Genomic DNA, 27,675 nt, shown 5'->3' with positions numbered 1-27,675 from the left:
TTGCGAAAAGAACCTTGAATCCTTGAAAGAGCGTACAAAGGAAACGGATGACGCTGATTTATAGTGCAGCAAGAAGGTTTCTGTGGAACAATAACTCTACCCCCTACATTGTTTCTAAACTTCAGTTTTTGAATAGTTTGGTCAGAATGATGAATGAAGGAAGAGCTTCCCAACGAAGGAAGCACCCCAAAAATGTTTGCAGTACGTAAACAGTTAGAAGAACACTACTTGGAATGTTATTTTTTATTGTGTTTACAATATCAACAGTTTTCTGAAATAACTGTTAACTAATAAATAATTTATTGAAAGTGCGGTGATATTAAGTGCAATATTTGACTATAAATTGGTGTTTGAATCATTCTAAATTCAAAATGTCTAGCTCATATATATTTTTGGACAGAAATTGAACTTCAAATTTCCACAGTAAGAGCATAACCTATTTTTCCGGACATGTTATTATTTATCAAAATTTGGGAACATAATAGTTTTGGGCTATGCCTGTTGTTCTTCCCCGATAATATTCATATGATTTGTAATTGTATCAACAAATAAATAAATAAATCCTATCATATTAATTGGATCCTATCATATTATTAATTGTATCAACAAATAAATAAATAAATCCTATCATATTAAGCGAGCAATTTCTGTATTTATACATCTGGTTATTTTTATATCTGGGTATTTATGTTTTACGGATCTCGATAACGGCTCATACGATTTTCACGAAATTTGGAACATAGTAGGTTTATGATATAAAGATTCGATTACACTAGGTCTCATTCTTTGGAAAACTCGCTGAACAACATTAAAAGGATAATTCATCCTTGGAAAACAGATGATAATTCCATCGGCTCTCGATAACAGAAGATGCGTGTGCCTGTGTGGGAGAGACAGAATTATTTCCAGCTGTGTAATCAATCATCATAATCAATCAGCGAGAAATTTTATCTAGCTAGACAATTTAATCGATTTGATCGACATAATCTGATTTGTTGACATGACATGATAATCCTCCTAAACTAGAGTATATCATAATTTTCAAAGTTGATCATTATTTGACAATTTCAAGTGATTAGTGAGTGTTATTTTGTTATTCAATTTGGTTTGTATATAATCTAAATTATAATTTTTTTGTTTTCAAATGTTTGAACAGAAAATTAAACCTGAATTCAAGTGTATGGAACATAACCTACTTTCTGGACTATTTATAGTGTATAAATCAAAATTCGGGAAAGAAACAGTTTTGGGCTGTGCCTGTTAGTACTTCCCCAATCATTTTAAAGAATTGTGTTCGGTTTATCAAAAGTCAATAAATAAATAACGAGCGAAGCTCGGTGCCCCGATATTGAATAGTTATGTGTAGTATGTAGCCTCCCTCCTGCCTACATCGTATACTAATAAAAATCATTTTTTCGAAGTTGAGAAGACTCTTTTCTAGTGGAGGAAAATGGTCAGTAGGTCTAGGTCTCAAGACAAAAGCCATCATTTTCATTTATCTATGGTTTAGCTTATCAATCCTAAGAATGTGTATTGACCATGCAAACTGACTGAAGGATGGTAATTACCTTCAATTAATGATCATTTTTAGCTTCAAAAAACTCACTCTCTACTCACAGACTCAAGTCTTTGTGGAGAGTATTCACTGTTGAATGTTCAAATTAATTTTAAAAATCTGTATTATGTTTTTGTGAATAAAAAGCTATTTGATTTGATTTTTCTATGATTGAACTTATAGGCTAGGTTAGATTCAACGATTATTGAAAATAGTGTATTCAAAAATTAACCTTCCAGAATCGGCAGTACAGAGTATGAGAAAGTGAGAGTTGAGTTATGATGTTTCCATCAAAATGCCGGATTTGAAAAAATGTCCATGACAGAGCACCGCCTTTGCTTTGTTTCACATAGAGTTTTGTGGTGTGCCAGGTTTCTGTAGTAAAACGCTGCGGAGAAAAGGTCAGCAAAGCTCTGATATAGGCAATCTCCGCTCAAGGAGTTATGTCCCATAAATCATTCAGCCAGACGAAAGAGGTAACATAAAATAGTGTTTTCTCTCTCTCCTCTTTCTATGCTCTCCAGTCACCACAAAGGGGTTTCCTCTTATTAAAAAATAATATCCATTCTTATGATTATAATCAACCGAGCTCGGCGCAATAAACTGAACCCCGTGACGGGGGCGCAGGGCGCAGGCGCGTGATTATTTACGATTCGGCGTGAAAATGACAGCAGACTAGTGAGCACTCACTACAGACTACGGCCTTCTCCTCCTCAATCCTCATGACTGTGACTCCTCATCACAATTGCATTCTTAGCTCCTCCCCTCCACCCGTCCGCCCATCACCTATTAGTACGACAATAGAGATTAATAGCAAATAAATAGCTCAACAGAACCTTGGCAATCTCACTTCAGGATTGAGTTTCATTCTCCGACGGTCATAGAAACTTGAGTAGAGTTAAGTTAGAGTTCTGTACATAACCCACTGTTACTTTACCATAATATTTTCCGACGGAATTAGAAACTTGAGTATAGTTGGGTTAGAGTTGGGGTTCTGTACAGAACCCACTGTTACTTTACAATAGTATTTTCCGACGGTCATAGAAACTTGAGTATAGTTTGAGTTCTGTACATACTGTACCAACTGTTACTTCGCAATAGTATAAACAGTTTGAAATGAGTCAAGCTTAATAAAAATAAATATATAGGGTCTGGGTTGTGGATTGGTGTGAGTTGAGAAGTAAATTAGGGCTCCGTGGCAGAATGAACATGTGAATTGTGTTTTTACAATGATTATAAATTCTTCCCACAATTCGAAAATATTCTCTCAGTTTATAACTGTTGATGATTAACAAAAACAGATAAACTAGATTATACAGGAAGCCTCTGATTTGAGTATGTATTGCATTATTAGCAGTTAGGATGGGCTGAAGAAGGGTGGTTACCACCTTTCTTCATACAAACCAAATCAACAACTGACTGATGTCTGGTTAATAGGCACTGAGAGCGAAATTAGAGGGCAATCGTTGATGGGTTCTCATTCCAACAGATGACATTTCAATGGGGTGAAATTTAAACGATGGTATTGAAATGGCAATATTAAAGCTTTTGTTGTTGTATCCCACTGACGTTTTCGCTTCCTTTTTGAAGTCCGAAGGCAAATTGTCGTTCATCTTGGTTGGAAGACGAATTTTTTATTGGCAACTTCTCGCTCGCTCTCTGTCGGTGAGAGGGCATCAATCGTTGGTCGCCGGTCTGGTCGTCAAACTCGGCAACTGCGTCAGGCTCCAGGTTCCAGGCGAGGTTTGAGCAGTTTGAAAATACGACTCCGATTTATGAAAAAACCCGCTTTCGAGAGGACGCTCGGCGACTCAAATGAGGGGCCGTTTGAATTCTCTTTCGTTTCTCGCTTCAGTTCTGTTTTCTGTCTTTCTTCAGAGATTTTAAATCGTCGTCGAAGACTGGCAGGCTATGACGATAGGCGACGGCAATTGTTGAATTTTCGGGAATCTGCCTCTATCCTGGCCGGAATTCGAATTATGCGCCATCTTTTTTAACAATAGATGATCGCCAACATTGTTCCAGGGGAGGACCACATTCCAAGCGCTGTTCTGTTCTGCAAGTCCGAGTATAACGAAGACAGGCTGTCCCTCTCACTCGCTCCAGAAGGTTATCGCTTTCTCTTACACGTCATCCGTCTCTTTCTTTCCACAACAGGCATTTCGCCTCCTCTCACTCTAACCCTCGTCTTGCTTTGGATATGGGATGCGTGAAGAAACATGTGACTCCCTCCTACGGTCGTGTGGAAGGACTTCTTGCTCCGAGTCCAGGTAGGACTAACAGCCCTACACCGCCGACACTACACACGCATTCTCCGGCAACTGGCAATTGCCTTCAATTGAGAGCTCACATCATCAAATACCGTCAATATCCCAATCGACCCTTCAATAATTATACAATAACTAAACTGTGATATTAGTAAGACACACGAAAACTAGTCTTAAATAAATGTTTTGAAGAGCTGAGAAGAACTAAACTGTAATATTAGTATAAAACTCGACAAAAACAGTCATAAAAAATGTTTTGAAGAGCTGAGATAACTAAACTGTGATATGTATGACAACCCGAAAAAACCTAGTCTTCAAAAATATGTAATGAAGTTTTTTCTACACATTCATAAATCATAATTTTGTTTGTATTATTATATGGCTCTCAAATTAGCAATAGGCTTCAACGAACAGCTTCGCTAATCATCAAGGACTATCAATGCTCTACGTCAATAAAATTTTAATTATTGTTATTGACTGAGATGAAACGTGAAATGTGTAACAAAATAGATATGATAGTATCACATGGTACGCGAATTTGAATATTATTGATCGGATAGAGTACACAAGAAGAAAATATTTTGAAGAAATTGAGTTTCCTACACACTCTACAGAATCGTGATTTGTCTGATCTGTTTACCATGGATCAACATCTCTGAAAGGATAAGTTCTGTTGTTTGTTTTACTTGGGCTTTTTCGCATTATTGGTTGAATAACAGTGAAAAGGTAATGAATGAAACAATAGTAGAGTGAAACTTACATGTGGAATAACAAGGGAAAAGGAAACAAACCTATTTGCGAGTACAAGAAGCCTTCCGAATCGACTATTTGAGTTAGATTTTCTCTTCCTAGAAAAGCGGCCTGTTCTTTGTATTGGAGCAGCTGAGGTGAAATAAAAGAGTGCAGTGTTCTATTGAAAATCGCAGCCTTCATCGTACCTCACCGCTTGCCATTATTGTCTATAATAAATTTCGTGTCCTCGTGACCGTGTTGAGATTAGCGACTTTGGTTCCACTCGTGGCTGGGTTTGATGGAAGGAAAGGGTTCGTGGTGGGGAGGGGGGTTCGGTGAGAAGAGTAGGGGGAGGGGATGACGGAGAGGGTAGAAAAGAAAGACGACACAATTAGGCACGCCAAGCTGTTACTCATTGTGTCTCACTCACGGTGTGGCTGGTGCCTGGTGTGTGCTGTGTGTATGTCAAAAAGAACTTATGAATTCTGTTTCTTATAGAGAATTTTCACTAATTGGAATGGTAATCAATACAACAGTGCACTGTGTTTGTCTACTAACTCTCTCGACATAATTTTCACAATATTGAAATTTCATGTGAAAAAATTTATTTATTATAAAAGATTAATCTTAATATTCAATTTTATAGAATCTCTTCTTCTTCTTTCATTCAAGGGTTAGACCTTTCTTTGCCTTTTCCGACTCACAACAGAATATGATATCTAATAATAATAATAATGAATCAAAAAGAAGCCTTGATAATTATTGATGTAGCCATACCAGCAGATGAAAATTGTCAAAGAACAAGAGGTGAGAAATTGAGGAAGTATCAAGAGCTAGCATTTGAGCTCAAAGATATGTATGGGCTCAAGAATGTTAGAATAATCCCAATCGTAATATCTGTGAATGGTCTGATTCTTAATTCAACAGTGGAGAGCTGTAAGGTTATTGATGTCTCAGAAACTCTGGTAGGCAAAATGCAGAAGTCTGTTCTGCTTGATACAGCTCGCATAGTACGCCAAACGCTCCAACATACTTGGTAAAAAACTTTATCAATAATAGAAAATAATGCCAAGAGGTTGCATAAATGTTGCCCCTCTTCGCATAAGCTATCCGCAACTGCATGAAAAAGAGGAGAATAATAATAATAACGCATTTATTGATTGCAATAGAAATACAGGAAATGCATGAAAAATTTATAACATTAAATATACAATAGATAACTTTCCATAGTCCTTCATTTTTCACACGTTACTTTGTCGCTGGCTTATATCCCAGGTCAATTGTTGACATTTGGGTTGGTTGGCAATTTTCAATAGTTGAACTCCCTGACCAGTGCGTATCGGTAGCTCCACGCCTGCCTGCAGTTTGATATCTAATCTATTACAGTACTATATTTCTAAAGTTCACATAAAAAAAAAGTTTGGTTATCCCATATTTTATTGCCATCTTATCCGAGGTTTACCTATATCTTTCTTTTCTATGGAGTGGTAGTTTAGAATTTTCAAGGAAATGCTCTCTATTGGCATCTGTTGACATGCTCTCTCCACTGGTTGCGATATAATTTAACTTTTTCAGTCATGTTGAAGGCTTATATCGTCGTATGTGGGCCCGGCGGTACAGCCCTTTATTCTGCTAAGGAATCTCATCTATTTTATCGAATTTTTATATATATAAACTCCTAGATTAGATTGGACATTTGACATATTTACCAATGGGATTGCCATGCTCCTGAGAGTTGATATATGATTCTACATATTCCTGTTTAAGATTTACTTCAAAAATATCTCGGCCCACTCCCGTGTTTCGGAGGGACACTTCAATTCGTCGGTCCCAGCTGTCTAAAAAGCAGTCGTTAGGTCATGTCAGAGGCCCTAAAATTGATCAGTTGCGACCTGAAAACTCTGACACCAGACCTGAGCCAACCAGGTCACTCGATATCATTATTATATATGAAAGGCTCCTTCAAAAGATTATGAAGTTATTACTTAACAAGTAATAGTGTGATGGTTTCTTGATCCATTCCGAGCTGCTATGTATTAACACACTTTTTTTATGTATTTAAACACGACATGCAGTCAATTAATGAGTAATAGTTATTTGTATATCTAGAGTGAATAGTACGACTTTTTCTCCCTGTGGGAAAAAGTTTGAAGCCCGAGGCGAAGCCGAGGGCAGCAATTTTCCTGAGGGAGAAAAAGTATTTTTCGCTCGTGATGTACACAACATTTTTCCTCCATCTACATTTTTTTATAGAAACTGCAAATAAAATCATTCTAATAACTTACGTATTGGTGACAATGATTCCTAACAACATAACCTAAATCTAAAACCTAAAAACCGGTCGTCTGATTGACACTGCCGATTGCGCTATCTATCGGCAAAAGTTGGAACAATTATATCAGCTGAGCAGCTACCAAAAATGGCTGACTCCATATCACGCGGTTCAGATTTGAATTGCAGATCAAAAATATTCGTTGGCTGGTATTTTGAATAGAATAAAATATTTTAAAAATTGTATAAATTTTTATCGTCTACTAATATTAAGAATATAATAATTATCATACAAACATATATTTCATGAGTTAATCAAATTTCTGGTTGTGGTATTGAATTCAGTTGACTCAATGACAGACACCTCTATTATGCTTTCTCATCTGAGCTTAGACCTTCTAACCTATTACAATGTAAGTTTCAAAATAGAGATGCTCCCCATGTTATTTAAATGGAGTCACTTTTACTCCCTAGGGAGTTTTTCTGTTTTTTACTACCGAGAGCGAAAAAGTGACAGTAAAGTAAGTACTTTAGACAGTAGGTGGAGGAAAATAATATTAAAAACTTTTACTTACAGACTGAAGTACTTTCGATCATCTAGCGATCATTTTCAACAGTCTAACATTCTAATTTTGACTGTTGAAAATGATCGCTAGACGATCGAAAGTACTTCAGTCAGTAAGTAAAAGTTTTCAATTATTTACTTATGTTTTTTAATAATTGACTGCATGTCGTGTTTAAATACATAAAAAGTGAAGTAATAGTGTATTCATCATTCGTATGAAGCAGTTCCAAAATTTCACTACACTATAGAAAAATTACTTAATCGGGCTTCAACTGGAATATTATAATAAATTTAGCCTAGTGTGAAGGTTTTTGTAAATAGCGGTGGCCTGGAGTTCTAGCCTACTGTAGTTTTTGAACTCTTTTACACATATTTTCATCATATTCATACATATTCTATATTGAAAACAATCTTCGTCCCCCATCTTTTTAAGTAGAATGAATAAAACTAGTTGATAATATTATAATTCAGTTTTTTTAATATGATGAGTGAGTGATTGGTTATATGACCGGAAATATCTGTTTTTCAACTCCAGTTTAATTATCAAAGTTAATTGATTGATTCGTTGAGAGTTGTTGTTATAAATAAGTCATCAAAATTCAAAGTCAAAATTGGATGAAAAAATGAGAAAGGGTGGTTAAGATGACCCCTGAGGCTTTTCCTAGTGATTATAGGGGGTATTTTTCCTCGAATGATCTACAAATTAATTAATGGGGTGAAAATAGATTAACATATTTTTTATCAAAGATTGAAATGTATCACCCTTGAACAATCTTGTTGATTATTATCTTTTCATAAAATTATTATTCCTAATACACAATAACCTGATCCCTGAACAGTTTTAAAACTACAACCTGTCAAGGGTAGTTTAATAGTTCAATTTGTAGAAGCCCAATGAGAGTATGTTATCAATAAATAAATGACCATTTTTTCAAAATATGGTTGATTAAGTAAGTAGATATGGATAAATACCCAATAGGTAAGCTCTAGAGATTGGGATAAACCATTTGATTTATTACAAATAATGGAGAAATATTTGTTCTATAATCAACTCGATAAACTTGTTCAAAAGTTCATGTCCCTCCTATTATCGAAGAGTGTTGTTCAAGAAGAGTTTAAAAGATTATTTTTAGTTGATGGAATATCAGTCAGATTCAATATTCATTTATTCAGTTATTTATGGGTTAAAGCAAACAAAAATACAAGGAAAAATAGGCTATTGTCCAAAACTTCTTCAATATCAACAAGAGACTACATAACACAAGATGAGAGCTACTCGTATTTATGAGGAAATTAAAAAATCAACTCTTTTCTTAAACTTAGTTCTATTACTCACGACATGTTTGGGCATATTAATGTAATTCTCAAGTGATAAAATAAAGTTTTATACAAGTTTTAACATTATATATGTTACATTTACAAGGTATGCATCAAGGATCAAAGATTTGAAGAAAATTGTAAAGAACTCAAGAAACAGTTTTCGGTGTTCGGAATCAAACATCTGTGACTGATTGAAGGCGTTCTATTAACAAGCCGCTCCCTAACAAAGGAGACAATGGGGCGGCAGACTGTCAGATATTGAAAAGAGTTCAAGTTGAGGATTCTGCATTCACCCACAATAAATTGAGAAAATGAAATACGAGACTTTTTCCGGATTTGTTTTGTTCGTCTTGCAGAGGAAATGAGGATGGTTGATCCTATTGTTGTCACAGGTCGGGTTTCAAGCATTAAAGTTCTGGCAGAAAGATATCGAGATTCTAATAAGCCAGAACGATAGGAGGAAAAGAAATATTCAACCTGCAGGAGAATGAACTAGATGTAGAGTGAACTGAGAATTTAGTTACTATAACCAACATTTTTTTATGAATGTAGAAAAGGTTTACAATAAAGATGAATTGCATTAGTTAGAAAATCTTATACAAATTTATTTTCATCGATGAAAACTTATTTACCAAGTGAGAAGGAAAGCAAATTTTGGGATTGAATAAAAGTAAATACGTTAGACATGGTCATGCATTGCAGATGTTTGAGTCTGACGTTATTGAAAGGAAGGCCATACATGCTCCTTTATGGGGGAAGAATACGAACAACGTAAAATATTAAAAAACATTGCATTTCCATATCATCAATAGCACCAAGTTTACTAGCTGATTACTTTGTTTATTTTCATATTGTTCTTAATAATTTGTTGCCACTTTTTTTTAAATTATATTTTTATGGAGGATTATGTTAGTGGTTGAGTTTATGAATATGAGTATGATCTGATGATATACTATTCAGCCTACTTGAATATATAATTATTTTAGCAGATTCTCATAAATCTGTAAGTAGTAGGCTTTAGTTTACATGTAGCATGCATTCATTCTGAAAAAATGGAATAGCTCTTAGTTAAAAAGACTGGAAGTTGTCACAACCATTAATTCAAACAAGAGAACAAGAAACAAGTTCCAACTTGTTGAACCATCATTAAACTCAATATTGCAGGTCAACTAATGAACTGCTTGTGATTGCAATATGGATTTTACAATATTGTTACAGATATACAGATTATTGCAATATTGTTATACTTTAAAAAATAAATAGATTTGATCATGATAACTTCAAATATTCTACTACAATACTTCCACTAGGTACTACAATACTTCTTTGACTAGTAGAATAAAATTTAGGATTTATTTTGTAATGTGTGAACTAGCTTCAATCAGCTTTATATATTAGGTCTTAATAGTTGCACATACTTTTTCGATGAAATAATTCCCTATCCTATTGTTACTGCATGGAGTGCCAATCCCCTAATTTAATTTCTTTGAAGTTACGATTTGTTTGTAATCATCACAAGTTAATCGAATTGATTTCAATCTGTGGACAAAATTATCAGTTAGCTGAGATGTGCATAATCTTCAACACAGCTTTGTGTTATTTGTGTTGGTTTTCAGTTACAGAAACATGTGGAACCGTTATTATGCAACAATATCCTAGTACTCGTTCATTGGAATACAGTACCTGATAACCTACAAAGCCTACGTATTATAACCTACAAATTCAAATACACTTTGTAGTGTTCATATTATGTGGACTTTGAGTCCAGAGTAGTGTTGATTATTGTCGCATACAGACACAACCTCAGTGTTCCATATATTATATGGCACACATTAAAACATATATACTTTGAAATGCTGTACGTAGCCATTATAGTATGAATTGGAAATTATAGGCCTAGCTGCGCTTTACCGTTCCACATTTAAATGTAGGTAATGCAGCACTGGTTAAGTTATAGCTTATGTCAATTCATGTTCATGACTAGTCATTTCAGATCAGGACGGAAAACAAAGTCAGATCAAATAGCCATCATAAACAGTCCAACCTGCCAGGCTATTGTAGAATTCCAGTCTAGTTCATGATACTTGAAGATTGATATTATAATTGAAATTAAGAGCATTGAATAAGTGAGCTACTTTGAATTTATTCCATTGGATATTTCTATCACAGCATTTGAAATACATTTCAAAAGCTTACATTGTATTTAATCATTGATTTATTGTTGAATTGAGTATTTCCAATAGTTTATTCGAATGAGGGAAAGGTATGTAGAGCAACTGATCTACTCAATTTGAATATAACAATCGAGTATCACTAAAGGCTTTCTAGTTTCCACAGCAGTACATAGAATCTTATTGGAATGTGCAACACACCAATCAAAACAAGGAAATAATGTAGTACTGAAATAAAATTGAAATATTCTCTTGATAGCTTCTATTAATGATGTGGCTTACATAGATATCTAAGGATCTTGGTTTAATAGAAGGTTATCTGAGTTATTAGCTTCATGAATCGAATATTCCAGTTTCATGATATTATAGTTACCATAATATGATATTGTCATTATTAGATAATGATAATGCAGTTTCATGAAACTTAATATGTTACTGTCAAATACAATTTTCACACTCAGCATTTTCGATTAAAATGTTGAAAAGCAGTTCAATATTGTCCAACAATAAAAATGTAAAATATTTCTTTTTCCCAATGATTCGTGTTTTGAAGATATAGGCTACTGTGTAAAACAGCAACTACGGGACGTATATAAAAGCGAAAGCGAAATATAAAAGTGGTAAAGGAAGAATTTTTATAATCTTACAGTAAACTACTACGGTACCTTTTTGTATACATTAGAAATTATGCCCTTTATAAAGTAATATTCACTCAGTATAATAAGTTTATTTAGTTTCTCAAGACACATTTTTCTTCGCTAAAATAAATGAGTTTTTTGCCTTGTATTTATTTATCTCAATTTTAAATTTCTATCTATGGTGATTATGATAATTTTTTGATTGGAAAGCAATTTTTGGGATTTTCCCGTGTGCTCCCATATTGTTGTAATAAATAAATTCACTAAATCAAGGAGAGACCAAAGTATGTGAGGGAGAAAAATTAATTCAAAAAAATGGAGCTATTTGAAGAGAATCCCAAGGTTTTTTCATTTACGAATATACAAAATTAACTACGTATAAATTTCAAAGAATTAAACTATTTTTCTATAAATCATTGGTAAAGTGGTAACATCAATGTTGGTGTCGGGTAATCAGCTACTAGATTGTGCTTTATTGAAAGAAATATCGACCGAAAACGAGAGTAAAAGAAAATCACCTCTTCAGACAGACAGTTAGCATCGAAAGGCAAAAAATTGATTGCATTAACATGTAACAGAAAACTTAATCTGGAAACAAACAGTTTGGGGATGTGCCGAAGCTAAAGCTTTATCACGATAGCAGTAAAAGGTTTGGAATGGATCGGTAGGCAATAAACAGCACAGCCAAGACAGGTATTTGCAACAAATTATACTGTTGTGGTAGACAAGACCTAATGAGAGGCCGCAGACTTGAGAGAGAAAAAAGTTTAATGGCGAGGAAGAGCTGGTTGAACCCATTCAAATTTCAATAAGAAAACTGTAATTTGAACGGAAAAAGCATTCAGACAACTACGCATTCGATCGATCATTTATCATTAATTGTAAACTTTTTCTAATTGATAGAACCCATTATTTATTACTTGGTTTTCCAAACAGCCTTTTGAAAACACAAGTAGTAATCTACCAATGCAAATTTCATTGATAAAACTTGGAAAGGAATGTATTCAGTTATAATAAAATCTGATGGTTTCAGGTTGTCTTAAACCTGATGTTTTCAAAACAACAATAATTCATTGTCAAAGGATGTAATATCCGATGCTTGTTAATATTTAATATCATTCCAATAATGAAGGCCTATAGAAGAATATAAAAACTACATAATCTGAGAAGGAAAAAATTCCTTCAAAACGTACCTAACAGAATATAGACCTAATATTGGTAATATTGGTCATTACGTATTTCTCTCCATAAAAGGATTCTTAATAAGAATTTATTATTATTGTACTAATGATACATAAAATATTTATTAAGAGTTTTAGAGTTCTTCAGTCAAGTATTTGTTCAGATGTATACTACAGTGTTTATAATGAGAACTGGATGGATGAAAGTGCCTATGTTAGAAATACCAATCATTGAAACAGTCATGAGAAAATATATTTTATTACGAGAAATTGCATTTATCCGAATGCTAATTGATAAATAATTATTATTAGATGAAATTTTCTTTGGGATGATTTATAACATTCAATTTGGATTTTCGTTCAATTTATAATATTTTATTATATTTAGTAGATGAGAAGAGAAAAGGAAATATCCCTGAAACCAAAGTAAAGGTAACTAACATTAGTTAGGCCTACAACTAAATGTAGATTTTTCTAAAGGTTGACTAAAGGTTTGGTTTTCTTATAGAAAACCATCAATTATTTTTCAATTCATTATTCATAATATTTTATCACTAGTAGAAGAAGAACTGAAGTTGTTTAAATTCTTGGCCTAACTCGAATTTGGAGCATGTAATTTTCTTACTAAACTTTGAATTTGAGAAAATATTTGGGTTGCTCAATTGCTTCATTCAATAAATAGATAAATGGGTTGTTCTAATATTATAATTGATAAAAAATCTCAAATAATTGATTCAAACACCGATTGATTTTTTACATTTTTAGATTTAAAAAGTTGAAGGAACAATTAAAAGATATTAAGATGGTATGATTTTTGACAGTTCAGAGAAAAATTCATTAAATTAACCAGCTGCAAAACAATACATTCTGTATTTTTCAAATTGATGACCGGAACAACAACATAGCATTGTGTTATGAGAAAGAGGTTGAAGATTTCCCGAATGAATGCTGAAATTCATGTGAGTGAATACACACATACAAAGCTATATTCTCACCGACTGATAGCAGTGGACTGAGAACAATAAATAAGCTAATAAGAGTGCTAGTGTAATTTTTAAACCATTATTATATGGCAATAAAAACTAATAACTGTAATTTATTTATTAAAAATCGAAGAAACAGGCTGTTTAGATTGTTATCAGGCGATCGATGTTTTTTTATTAGAGTTGCACTATATTTTAATTTGAACTCGTCCAGCTAATGTTGTATACACTTGCGAGCTTTATTTCAACTGAAAGGCGGTAGCAAGGCCTTATCGGCTCTGCAGTAATCATCGGCTATTACAGTTTTATTAGCCTGCCGTCCAATACCTATCCATGCCCCATCACGATTAGCAGCTAGCTCTTCTTTCAGACGGCTTCCAACATTATCTACAACTAATATCTCTCATTTAACTCATTTTTTTCTGAGATTTCCATAATATTAGGCATATCGGATTCAAATTTATCTGGACGAACTGGAAAATTCTGTAGGGATGTGATATCATCATACCGTACAGAGATTTTCCAAGTCACAGCGGTCGATAAAATTATCTTTTATAGCCAAAAAAATATTCACAATTGAGGAAGGAAATGAACTTATTTATCTGAAGGAACTGGAAAAACCTGAAGGCTTTAACCTAACTACAACCTAGGCTATAACCTAGCTACATTTGGACTGTTGTATAAATTAGAATTGGAACCGTTTTGGGTTTATAAGCCTGTGGTACTTTTCTGTGAGTTGTGTAATTCTGAATGATTGAATAAATAAGGCTTGTGATATCGTCATGAAGTACAGATTTCCTTACTAAATCATATCATAGCAGATATCTTTTATAGCCAAGAAATATTCAAAGTGGAGGTGAAAAGGAATTTGCTGATCGAAAGGCAAAGGAAATGTATCTATTTATAAATATTATTATCTATATATTATTTATTTGTTATGAATACTGGGGATTTTTTTTAAATATTCAATATGAATCACCTGTCAAACTGGAACTTTTTTGAATAATATTCTATATGAATCACGTATCAAACTGCCAAATATTCTTTGTTGAGTAATCTACTAGAAACTATTTTACTTGAACCTCTGAATATCAACGTGAATTCTATTTCTGACTTCAGGAAATGGTTCGATGAACATGTAGTGGTAGAGTGACTTCATCAATGGAATAAAGCATCTTCCGGAATAAAATTCAACAACATTCGGCTCATTTTGTGAATGGTTGATTTGGTATGCACCAAACTGAGGAACAAACAATAATAGTGAAGACTATATGGGTTTCTGAGACTGAATAAGAACAATTCTTTACAACTGACCCAGGACTATTTTATTAACTTGAGAACCCCTAACTGGATTCAGCTGCAATTGACAAGAGCTATCAGAGTCATTCACGTTGAGCGAGAATAACGCCATTATTATGAATTATATATTTAAAAAACGATGAATTGCATAAATCACTTTTTGTTTCTCTTGAAAATTTCTGTGAAGAAAACTCCACTAAACTAGTGAACATATTAATTTCCAGGTTTCAAATTTAGGTATAGCCTACCCTTTGTTCAAAAAAGCCTTTTCTTTTAAAATGTACGATTATTATAGAGCTTCAATACTACAATAATTTCTTCAACTTTTAATAACATAAATTCATTCTATCTGAATCGGAAACGTTGATATAGCAACAGGGTTGAGTATGATATAATAATGCAATTTGATACAATGAAATTCCAGGTATCATTCACATTCTTTTCAAATGGGGTAGTAGATTCTTAGTTCAATTGGAATCTTATCTTTCATATCATAGAAATTTATTTGCAATTGATAGGCGATATGTTTATCGCCTTGATATTATGATAAAGAATATTATAAATAATGATAAATACCCAATAATAGAATAGAATACTGTAGAATTTTATTATAATTGTGAGAATAAAATGTGTGATTACCTTAGTTTTTGAAGTCCTAGGCGTGCCAGTGTTGATGAGGATAGCGTGAATTTCGATCTCGTACCACTCGCGACCTGCCTCCCTGTCGAGCACCTCGGCCGTCGAGACGACTCCTGTCTTCATGTCGACGTCGAACAGTCGATCAGCCTGCTCTCCCCCCACGCCAGTCACATTAGTCACAAAGTACTCCACATCACCCCCATCCTGCGACTTGGCACTCACTGTGAGGATGCTGGTGCCAGGAGGCTCATTCTCGTAGACGCTGCCCGAGGGCGTATCCGTGCTGAACGAGGGTCCCGGCCTGCCAGGAGTCAGCACTGTGATGTAAGTGTCGGTGCTCTTTCGATCTGACTGCACGGCTTCATCGGTTGCTTTCACAGCTATTTGGAACTTGGGCTCGGAGGCGAGGGGCGTTCTCTTCAACGTCACTACACCTGTGTTCCTGTTCAGTCTGAACAGATCACTTCCTCCAGATACCAAGTCGTAAGTGACGAGGCCGTTGGTGCTGGAGTCGAGGTCCCTGGCGACGACAGTCATCACCTGGTTTCCATCCTCGGCTCTCTCAGGCAACAATGCCGCGTTCATCGACACAAACATGGGCGCATTGTCGTTGGCGTCTTCCACGATCACTGTCACCAACTTCTCGGCCGACAGTCGAGCCGATTCGTCAACCGCCTGATCCGTCGCCACCACTGTCAATCGGAACGTGTCCACAGCTTCCCTATCAATCGGCAATCTGGTATGAATCACGCCTGTTTTCGGATTAATCTGGAAATGCATCATTCCTGGCCTATGTGGATCGATTGGCTCCTGCTTCAAAATAGCATACGTTATCTTCCCGTTCACCCCTGAATCCGGGTCCTCAGCAGTCACAGTAACTATAGGAGTATTGATCGGTATACACTCTCTGATTTGTCTCACTATTGCTGTATTTGGGAAGGCAGGAGGATTATCATTACAATCCTCAACTTCAACTCTAAATAGTATTGTAGTGGACAGCCTTGGATTGCCTCCATCGTATGCTGTAATATTCAACTGATAAGAATTATATTCCTCATAGTCTAACTGTTTGTGTAGATAGAGAGTGCCGGTTGCTGAATCCACTTGGAAAGTGTCCTTTCTGTTGCCAGCTGTAATTGAAAACACCACCTCACTGTTGACTCCCAGATCGGCATCAGATGCGCGAAATTGTATGAGTTTTGTGTTGATAGTAGTATTTTCAAGTACAGAGATTTTGGAATCGGTTTGTGTGAAAACGGGGGCGTTGTCGTTTTCATCGAGGATGTCGACAATCAGTTCAGCAGTGGATGATAATCGTTTAGGTTCGGGGGCGGCGTCACGCGCAGTCACTGTCAACTTGTAATTGCTCACCGTTTCCCTGTCCAGTGGCTTGGCAACAATCACTTGACCTGTTGCTTCGTCTATTGAGAATCTCCCCTCTTCGTTTCCGCCACTAAGCGCATAAAACACGTCGCCGTTCAACCCCTCATCAAGATCAGTTGTGAAAACTCTCATAACTTGTGTACCAACATTTGACCCTTCCGATATCTGAACTCTATAAGGCAAACGGAGAAATTCGGGTGCATTATCGTTCACATCTGTTACATGCACATTTACTTTCACCTTATCTTTCAGTCTGGTGAACCCATTATCACTCACAGTGGCTTCCAGTGTAAGGAAGGTTTGTCCTGTAGTTTCCAGCAAATGTTCTCGATCGAGGACGTGTAGTGTTTTAATAAATCCATTTTTCGGATCTATCGCAAAATCAGTTTTTCCATTAGTTAGAGAGAATGTGAGTTCAGCATTACGGCCGATGTCGCGGTCGATTGCTGTCAGTTTCCCGACAAACGAGTCAGGGGGTTCGTTCTCTCTGACTCGGAAAGTGAACGTTGAGTTGGTGAACTCTGGCCTGTTGTCATTCTCGTCAATGACATGCACGACAACTGGCACCACTGAGCTGCGTGCAGGAGAGCCCTCGTCACTGGCTGTCACTGACAAACTGTAATAGTCGCGATCCTCTCTGTCCAGTGGACTCTTCACATACATATAACCGTCTGGGAAAACTCCAAATTTTCCTTCAACATTCCCTTCTGTTATAGTGTAAGACACACGCCCATTAGCACCTAAATCGGCATCACTTGCAGAAAGCATGAAAAACCGATCGTTCATAGGAGTGGATTCCAATAGAGACGTTTCATAAGATGTGTGATCGAATACAGGTGTGTGATCGTTCACATCATCTACAATAACAACAACTGTGTGTTTAGAAGATAGAGAAGGAGTCCCAGCATCTGAAGCCGTCACTTGTAAAACTAAAATAGCACCAGGGTCCGCTTCTATTGGCCTGTTCAGATAAATAACTCCTGTCGACTCGACTATTCTAAATTGATTGTCTGGATTTGAACTGAGCTTATACATTATACGACTGTTTATACCTGCATCCTTATCTCTTGCTCGAGCTAAAAATACTTCTTGGCCAACTGCTGCATTTTCGGGTATGTGCACTTCGTCTTTCTCTCTTGGAAATAATGGAGGATTGTCATTTTCATCCAACACGGTGATTGTGACTGTTGTCTTGCCGTAAGAGAGGCCAGCCCTGGCTGATATTGTCAAAGAATAACTAGATTGTTGTTCTCTATCAATTTTTGCAGCTGTTGTAATTATACCACTCCTCTCATCAATTTTAAAGTAATGTTTGGGATCACCATAAACTATAGAGTACCTTTCATTTTGATGGAAATCCATGGTTCTCACATGCACCCTGCCCACTTCTCTCCCAATCATCGGTTTTTTATCATCATGATCCTCTTGAATTTGGAAAGAATAACTGCCATATGAATCGAAATCCAACTCTTCAACATGAGTATCTTTAATTATTTCTACTATTGCATCATCTTCTGCTTTCCTGTCACCCTTATCTTTGGCAGAGATTTTCAATTTGTATAATAGTTTTTGTGAGTTGATGAGTGATGCTTTTAGAGTAACTACACCTGTTTTATCATCAATTTGAAACATACCTTCACTACCGCTTTCAACAGCATACTTTATGAGAGCATTATCACCTTCGTCCAAATCAGTAGCCATCACTTGCACTATTGATGCTCCTACAGGTGTTTCTTCATTCACTTGCACAAAATATTGTTGGGGATAGAACTCTGGGTTGTTATCATTAACATCAAGGACAGTGAGGTAGACAGAGGCCGTTGAAGATTGGGGTGGATTGCCTTGATCCTTGGCAATGACTCTTACTTCATAATGAGGTATTTTTTCTCTATCAAGTCTTGTTTTAATAGTTAACTGACCTGTCAACGCATCTAAAGCAAACACACCTGGTGGAGTATCACTGTGTAGGCTGTATGTCACACTGCCGTTGGTGCCCTGGTCATGATCAGTGGCTGTTAACATTGCTACCAGAGTATTAGGTGGTGTACTTTCAGAGAGAGAAATATTAATTTGACTCTGGGAGAACCTCGGCTCTTCGTCATTCTCATCCAGTACAAGTACTTTGAGTTGTGTGTGAGCCCACTTTGGATTGGGTCCACCATCACGAGCCGATATTTTCAACTCAACTGTTCCCTGAACTTCTCTATCGAGAGCAGCCTTTGTTGTTATAAGTCCGGAATGAGAGTCGATCTGGAACCACTGGTGATCGTTGCCGGAGACAAAAGCGTAATATATTTGTGCGTTGACTCCCGAGTCCTCATCAGTGGCTGTTATTCCGGCCACGTAGGTGCCGGTCGGGGCGAGTTCGCTCAGTATGGCCGAGTACTCACTCTTTTCGAACACCGGCTCGTGGTCGTTCACATCGTTCACGTGGATGATCAAGAAGGCTGTGGCTGTCCTCGGGGGTGATCCTCTGTCCGTGGCCACTAGTGTAAGATTGTACTTGTTTGTGTGCTCTCTATCCAGAACTCCATTCACACGCACTATATCAAAACTCAAACTATATTCTAATCTAAAATGATTCATCTCGTTACCTGACTTGATTTCTACTCGTGTTTCACCATTCAAGCCCTCGTCCTTATCGATAACAGACACAGCAGCCACCACTGATCCATTGGCTGCGTTTTCGTCAACAGTGGCGAATTCGGCGGTGGGGGGAAAATAACGAAACTTAATTACCGGGTCATGATCGTTTGCATCGACAAGATTCACTGTCACATACGTCCGTCCATCTTGTCGAGGCGTGCCATGATCCCTGGCATACACTGTAAACACACAACTTTTCGGGCAGCCACCCCCATTCGGTTTGGAATGTCTATCAACTAGCAAACAGTTCTGTTGTGGACAATCCAATGGCTCTGATGTTGTAATGACTCCAGTTTCCGGATCTACTGAGAACTTACGCTCGTTATCAGCCAAATAATAAGTGATTTTTGCATTATCACCGATGTCATTGTCTGTTGCCATTACCTGAAGCACCTGGGTACCCGGAGAAACACTTTCATTGAGTGATACACTGTAGTCACTATGATCAAAGATTGGAGGATTGTCATTAACATCCAAGATGGTAACATTGACCTGGAGGTAGCCGAAACGCGTGGGAGCACCGCCATCTCTTGCTGAAATGTTCAGCCTGTAACTGGCTGTTGTTTCTCTATCCAGCTTGCCGGTGGTTTGTAAGTGAAGATAGGATGTTTCACCACTCGGGTTAGCAGTCACTTCCAATCGAAATTTGTCCTCTTTGTTGCCAGCAACAATACGATAGTCATCAGATACACCGTTCACACCAATGTCACGATCGGTGGCTGCATCCAACAGTAGTCTGGTACCAGCAGCAGCACTTTCCGAGAAGCTGACAGCAATCACAGGCTCTGGAAACTCGGGAGCATTGTCGTTGGTGTCGAGGACGACTATTCTAACTTCGATGGGGTAGGTGGGCTGGCTGGAAAGAACGACCAGATCGTATCGGTCGTTAGCCAAGCTCTCGCGGTCGAGAACAACAGCCGTTCGGATGTCACCGGTGTGAGCATCGAGGATGAATTCTCGCGGAGGCTCGTTGAAACGATAGGTGAAGCCCGGCTTGACGGGGATGGCACCGACGAGGGTGCCACGCGGCCTGCCTTCCGCGATCTCGAGCTGGACGCGGGTGTCGACGGCCCGTGACTGCATCTGATCGGGGGGACCCACACCCACATGGCCACCTGTCAGCTGCACTAGCACCAGCTGCAGCTGCAGCACCAGCAGCCAGCCCAGTGCCGACATCACCGCAAACGCACTATTTTCGCACCATGTTCGTCGCACTAAACCGGTGTCCGACGCATATCACACTCAACACGTCCGTCAACACGATTACCGACTAACTATTATTGATAAGTACATCGCGCCGCGGCGACCGCAATTCGAACCGATTGAACGAGAGAACGCGCACGAAACAGTCAATAGTATGGGGCAGCACCGACTGTGAGAGAGATGTGCGATGTTTTCTATGCGGCCGCCCAACATGGACTGGCCGCTGTGGCGTTTGTGCGGGCGCTCGCACGCGATCCTGCCAGTGCGTGCAGCATGCCCCCTCTCCTTGGTGCCGTGAGCCCGCGAGGGATCCTATGGCCGCAAATAGATGGGCCTAGGCCGGCCAGGTATTCAACATGGCGGCCGGCACCGCCACCGCAACCTGCTCTGTCACTTGTCCCTCTTGCCTGCACCACTACTCCTCCTCTACTCCTCCTCCTCCACCTCTGAAATAAAGCAAAGAATGTTTACGTTAGCCGACGACCACCACTCAACAATCACACTCCTTCCCCCACATCCACCACAATCAAACATAACAAATAATGTGCATATTATTAAGCAACAAAATTTGTAATAATCAAAATAGTATATACTTGCAGATTGAACATAGAATAAAAGCGCAAATGCCAACTTGCCACCGCTCCAAATATTCATCAGTTACACAATCACTTATTCACAAGTTGAAGTCAACATTGATAAGACGGAAATAGGGAGTCGATTAACTAATCAAGTTATTACTCATGAGATGTACCTTATAATCCATTATCCTTTCACTGTTCCTCTACTATAATGGCACAAGTTTACAAGTTTCCAATTATCACCACTTATTTAGCAAACCATGGTATTCTAGTCATGCATAATCCACAAGTACCGATTCACGTATTTAAAAAAAAATACAACAGCAATGAGGAGATACAGTTTAAAAAAAGTTAGCAAGTAGTTATTTAAAAAAGACAAAAACGATTGAAAAATCAGACATGAAGGGAAAAATGAAAAAATGCATAAGAAATCATTTATAATATTGATCGACCTTTACTTGAGAAAAATAATTTAAAGAAATCAGTAGCTTTCAAGTTTCAGCACCTAAAACTATACAACATGATTGATTATGGCGCTATAAAAATAATTGAAATGTTTATTTTGAGTCTTTAAATACGCATTACTTCTAATTTATAATAAGAATTTGGTTTGCTTCCGAATAAAACCCTTTAAAAACAGTAATATTATATTAAAATAATTATATTTCATGACAATAAAGCCCACCATGTAGCGTTAAATTCTCCAATTGAACTTTTTGATCAAAAATAATACCCATTTATTTACTCAACACAGTAGAGTTTCAAACTATTAAATTGAATATGAATATCGTCAGAAGGAGAATGAACTTATACCTAACAAATAATAGTATTTTACATATAACACATAGAACATAGGCTATTTACAGTGTTGATTAACACATCAACATGATAAAATTCCAAACCAATTACTTTCTTTGAAGCAATGTTGTCTGCTAATTAATTCAAGTAATCAAATAACTAACTTCAAAATCCGCTAATGGAAATTAGCGTGAAAGGAAATATGAAAAATAAATAATATATATACAGTATATAATATATATGAAATTAACAAAAAATATATCATTAGTAGAGGAAGTCATTATGGGAAATGATAGCTTACAGTCACTTCATGTATGAGAGCAAGATGAGAGTGGTGAATTTCTCTTTTATGATAGCTTTTATAGAAGACATTAAAAAAATAGTCTGAATATAAACCATCATGATAGACTTCCTACACAATCATTGTAAATCGAATGTTCCAGTAATAAAATGATTGTGCTGATATTTCACTTTCGAGTGCATTCAAGCCTGACAACATACTGTCCCACATTTGCAGGAAAAGTATATGCAACCCGAGTTACACATTACTAGCTCTGAATTACATGGTTGCGTTAATACAACTTCATTTCAGGCCTATTTGACCATGAAATTGCCTACACTGCTCCTTAAAATGAACGGATCATTTCACTCCTTTCAATTTATTCATTCCCAAAAATGTAGTGAACTAACCCATTCTCAATGAATTTTCAAGAATGGCTGAAAATCCACATGGGGACGTCATATTAATAATTTATTACAAGATGTTGGGATTATGGTTGAGGCTCGAGAAAAGTTGGGTTTTAGTTTATCAGAGATTGACAATGGTGTAATAACCGAAACCGGTCTTTCTGATTATCAATAAATCAGTGGTTTTTTGACAATTTCTTAGTCTTTTTCATTCAATATGAATAATTACCACAATATCAACTTCTCAACTACACAAAAAGTGAAAGTTGGTAAAGGTTGAGGTTAGGGATTAGGTTTTTGTTTTTGAATGGCAATATGCTGGTATTATTCGGATTATTTAATTTTAATACTTTCCAGTCAAAAATTTTGGTCATTCTATAAAAATGTATCAACTGGTGCATAAAAATAAATAAAAAATTTTTAAACTTTATTATTGTATCCAGAGTAGACATGGGATGAATAGACTACAAAGGGTTATTATTTAATTTCTGTGATAGAATTATTACAACTTATGTGAAACTGAATCGTTATTTATAAAAAAGGTTATTTATAAAAACTAACATAGTTCATAATTAAGATTCATTTCTCAGTGAAGATCTATCACATGTATTAGTTCACTCATCACATAAATTAAATAAACATGTACTAATATGTTTCATATAAATAAAAATATAAATCTGAGTACCCTTTTCAATTATTTAGTCACGACATGTTCCAAGTAGCCCTAAAGAAAAAAGATAATACATTTCATTCTTCTTTCAGCTCAATCGTTTGATTGGTTGGCAGCCTTTCATCTGAATATGTCCATTGCTACTCTCTTCCATTGTAAATAGCTCATAGCACCCAGATCCTTCGTCATTTGTCTTAAATATTGTAGCCGTTTCATTATGAGTTTGTAATATTTCTCAAATTTTTAATTTATTGTGATTCATTTATAGTATAACATCAGCCTTCAAAATTCAAAATTTTCAAGTCATTTCCTGGGTCTAAAATCAAGTGACGAAGCAGTGTGTGATTACATAACCTTGACTTTTGGACAAAATTAACATTTTATCAACATTTTTGGAGAGAAATAGTACAGGCTCAGCCTAGTTTTTCCTCCAATGTCATGATTATATATCTCTTTCCTGTAGAGGGCTACTTGTAATATAAATATAAAGAAAATAAAAATCTCAGTACCATTTTTTATTTTCTTTATATTTATAGTCATGATTATATTATGATTATAGTGTTTTATACAATGAATGAATGAATAATCTGAGTTGAATGAGTTAATCAATGAAACATTATTACATTTCATAATGATTCTTATCAGACTATTTTTTACTATGAGTTTTTATCTGATACCGTATTATGGGATTATCATTTTGCAATCATATTATTCTTGTTTATTGGAAAATAATAATTAATTTTGGAGAAAAACTTGAAAATGGCTTGAAAACCGAAACTACGTGTGTTTTATGTAAGTGATTATATAGAATAGTTTTGAAAAAGGTACAATGTAATTATTTATCTATTATAATAATAATATCAATAAATTATAATGATATTATTATTATTATTTTTCTATTAATTATTAGTATATGATCATTCAATAAGATGATTCATTATTAAGGTGTATACAGATTTACGCGCCGCAAACACGAGCAATTCACTTTTAATCAACTGATGCCAAGCTTTTTATATCTGTATCTTACCGTTTCTGTGAAAATACAGAGTCAGCTAATTAAAAGTGAATTGCTCATGTTCGCGGCGCGTATATCTGTACGCACCTTTACAGCGCACGTGCTGCAGAATTGGAAGAAAACGAAAATTTATAGAAGTTGGCGACTAAAAAATATCTTCTAGCAATGACTGTAAATGAGACAGTACTACAAAACACATGAAGATAAGTTGCACTGTCCATTGAGAGGTGCTCGATGGTGAGACTATTCGTTCCAGTTGACGAGATGGCAGAGATTAGAGTTCTTCAGAGTAGGAGAAGATACAAAGAAGAGAAGGAGTAAGAGAAGGATAGAGAAAGAATGAGTAGCACAAGGGGAAGGATAAGAAAAGAGAGCAGCAGATGAAAAATTAGCTCTTCACAAGAGCTGTCTTTATAAGAGGTCAGAGTTGTCGCTGTGTTTAGGCCTGAAAATAATGAAGTGCGGTGTCTCGATAAATGCCACTCCCCACTATTAAGGATATACATACAATAAACGTATGATAAAATGAGGGTTGAACCAGTCAGCCGAGAGGTAATTTAATTTTGAAGAACTGCGACCCTCGCAAAGCATCCTAAATACACCTGCTGTCCACGGTAGGCAAAAAATATCGCATCCCTGAAAATCATACGGTGACTTATAGCCAAACTCTATAGCACAAACATGAGATGCAAGCTTTCTGCTTTACAATTAAATAATTATCAACACATTTCAAATAATATCAGTATATATTGCTATTTAAAAGCAAAGACCTAACCTCTTCACTCAACCTACATTTCACCTCTCAAACCTTCTAGGTTTGATCACCTTTTAGGTAACACAGTTTGACTATACGTCAGACAACGATTTTTAGAGATGCGATATTGTGATCTTTCCTAATAGTCGAGGAACATTCACCGTACCACTCTCCACCACAACCTTTCAAGTCCATTCAATTCTCCTGGCCACATATTCACTCCATCCTTCTTCCAATCTCATTATCTATTTCTTTTTATCTCACCACGAATTCTTATCATAGTAATACAACAATACATATTTATTTATTCATTTATCTATCATTTACAATCAACTTGAGGACAAAGAAACAGACTACAGTCCAAAACTTCTTTTTATCCAAATTTCATAAAATAAATTGTCCAAATAAAGGTTATGTGCGACTTTCCAATTCTTCACTAATTTCCACATTGAAACAAAACACAAATACTTGAAACAAACATGAATCTTCTGTATACAATACATATGACTCACATCCAACGTGTTTTTGCTTTCTCTCATGTTATGTTCTTATTGTATATGGGTACTGATTACTGATAACTGGATTATTGATATAATAATATTGATTATTGACTGGGTATGTTTCCCTCTCTGTCTACGAGATAAAGTAATTGAGAAGCATCCAAACTTTCACAACAAAGCTAAGACTGGATCGTCTCCGCATCTTCATTACATTTCAATAAGGTTTGAAAATAGTGTACAAAAGTTAATTTATTTGTGATTTTTATTCGTATTACTGACATGCAGTCAGTATTTCAACTGTACGGTTTTTTACTAACAGACTCAAGCGCTTTCAAGTCCAGTAACCACTGTTGAGAGAGTATACAATTAACTAGTGTGTAATGGAATCAAGAAATTGATTAAGGAATTTTAACTCATTCGTTCATTTTGGACACAATCAATAATTTTATCAGCGATTCTTGGTAATCATGAACTAAGTAACAAATTCTGTTTCTGATCTATACAGGGTACGAATAAATGTCATCATTGTACATCGCGAAGACATCTAAATCGATTAAATAAACTACGGACCACTAACGTATCATTAATATTGTGGATTTTAAAAGTGGATAAGGAAGATATATTATGTATGAAAATATGAAGTTAAGAATTATGTAAAGTATGAGAAAGTAAACAACGTTCTTCCAAAGAATGTCTACAAGTAGTGATAATGCAGTTTCTTTCACACAATGAACGCTAAAATGTGAAATCTGAAATCTAGCTATTAGTAGTTAGCCGTTCTATTTTTCTAAAATGAAGTGGTTGAAGAGTCTATCTTGGTAATTGATTAAGCATACTGGATACACACTAGTCTCATACTGGTACTCTCTCAAACTGACACCTTACACCACACATCATCCACAAGACAGAAAAATTAAAAACATATGAAATAATTCAAAATTTGATAAAATCACAATATTTGTCCTCCTCAACAAGAAATTTTTATTTATTCAATACTCCAATATCATTTATAAAAAATTCAATTCAAATCCATAAAATAACTAATTCAAGTTTCTTTTCCGGAGAGTGAGTTTTTATAAAATGTTATGAAAGATAAAGAGTTGATACTAGAATTCAAGTGCAGTATAAATGTAGAACCGATAGATGTTTAATCTATTGTATATCAAAGTAAATGGGGAAAATAAAAGTTTAATATAATGTTTGAAGGACTAGAGGATGTATGAAGAATTAAAGAGTGTATGACGGGGAGAGAAATTCGAAAACCGAAGAATCGCTGATAAGACTTTGTTTATTATTTCACTAAATATTCATTGTATTATGTATTTTATGTATTATGTATTGATGGGATACAATCCAAGTGAATGTCATACTTGTGCAATAATTGTTCCTCATCAAGGAAGAACCGCAGTCTCAGGTCCAAGAGAAATCATCTACAGTATATTAACACATTATGTGCCGGTTGCACAACAGCCGGTTAAATTTTAACCGTGATTAATTCCACGAGAACCAATCAGAGAAGCCGTCTTTTCAATAACGCCTTCTCTGATTGGTTCTCGTGGAATTAATCACGGTTAAAATTTAACCGGCTGTTGTGCAACCGGGCCTATAACTCATAATATACAATATACGAATTTCATATTGAGAAGAACTGGCGTATCTTATTATTATCAAATCACATCTAAAAATCGAATATGACAATCAATAAATCCATTGAACACTCGAACGATTATATCAGAAAGTCTAACAACCCAAAAATATTGTATACCCAAAGTAAAGCAAACTCAAAGGCCGTTTATCATCCACAATCGAGATTTTATTGG

General features: G+C 35.9%; 1 protein-coding gene across 1 annotated transcript in view; it reads right to left on the bottom strand.

Moving 5' to 3' along the window:
* Nucleotides 1-27,675, bottom strand: part of LOC111064644 (cadherin-related tumor suppressor) — a 278,331-nt gene that overhangs the window by 223,887 nt on the left and 26,769 nt on the right. Inside the window, exon 2 of the mRNA XM_039428848.1 lies at nt 15,622-21,299. Within this exon, the coding sequence (XP_039284782.1) occupies nt 15,622-20,826 (5,205 nt within the window). The 5' untranslated portion in view covers nt 20,827-21,299. The remainder of the gene's footprint in view (nt 1-15,621; nt 21,300-27,675) is intronic.

Source organism: Nilaparvata lugens, chromosome 5 (assembly GCF_014356525.2).
Source record: "Nilaparvata lugens isolate BPH chromosome 5, ASM1435652v1, whole genome shotgun sequence".
In the NCBI taxonomy this organism is placed as follows: domain Eukaryota; kingdom Metazoa; phylum Arthropoda; class Insecta; order Hemiptera; family Delphacidae; genus Nilaparvata; species Nilaparvata lugens.
This window is presented reverse-complemented; position numbering and strand designations above follow the sequence as displayed.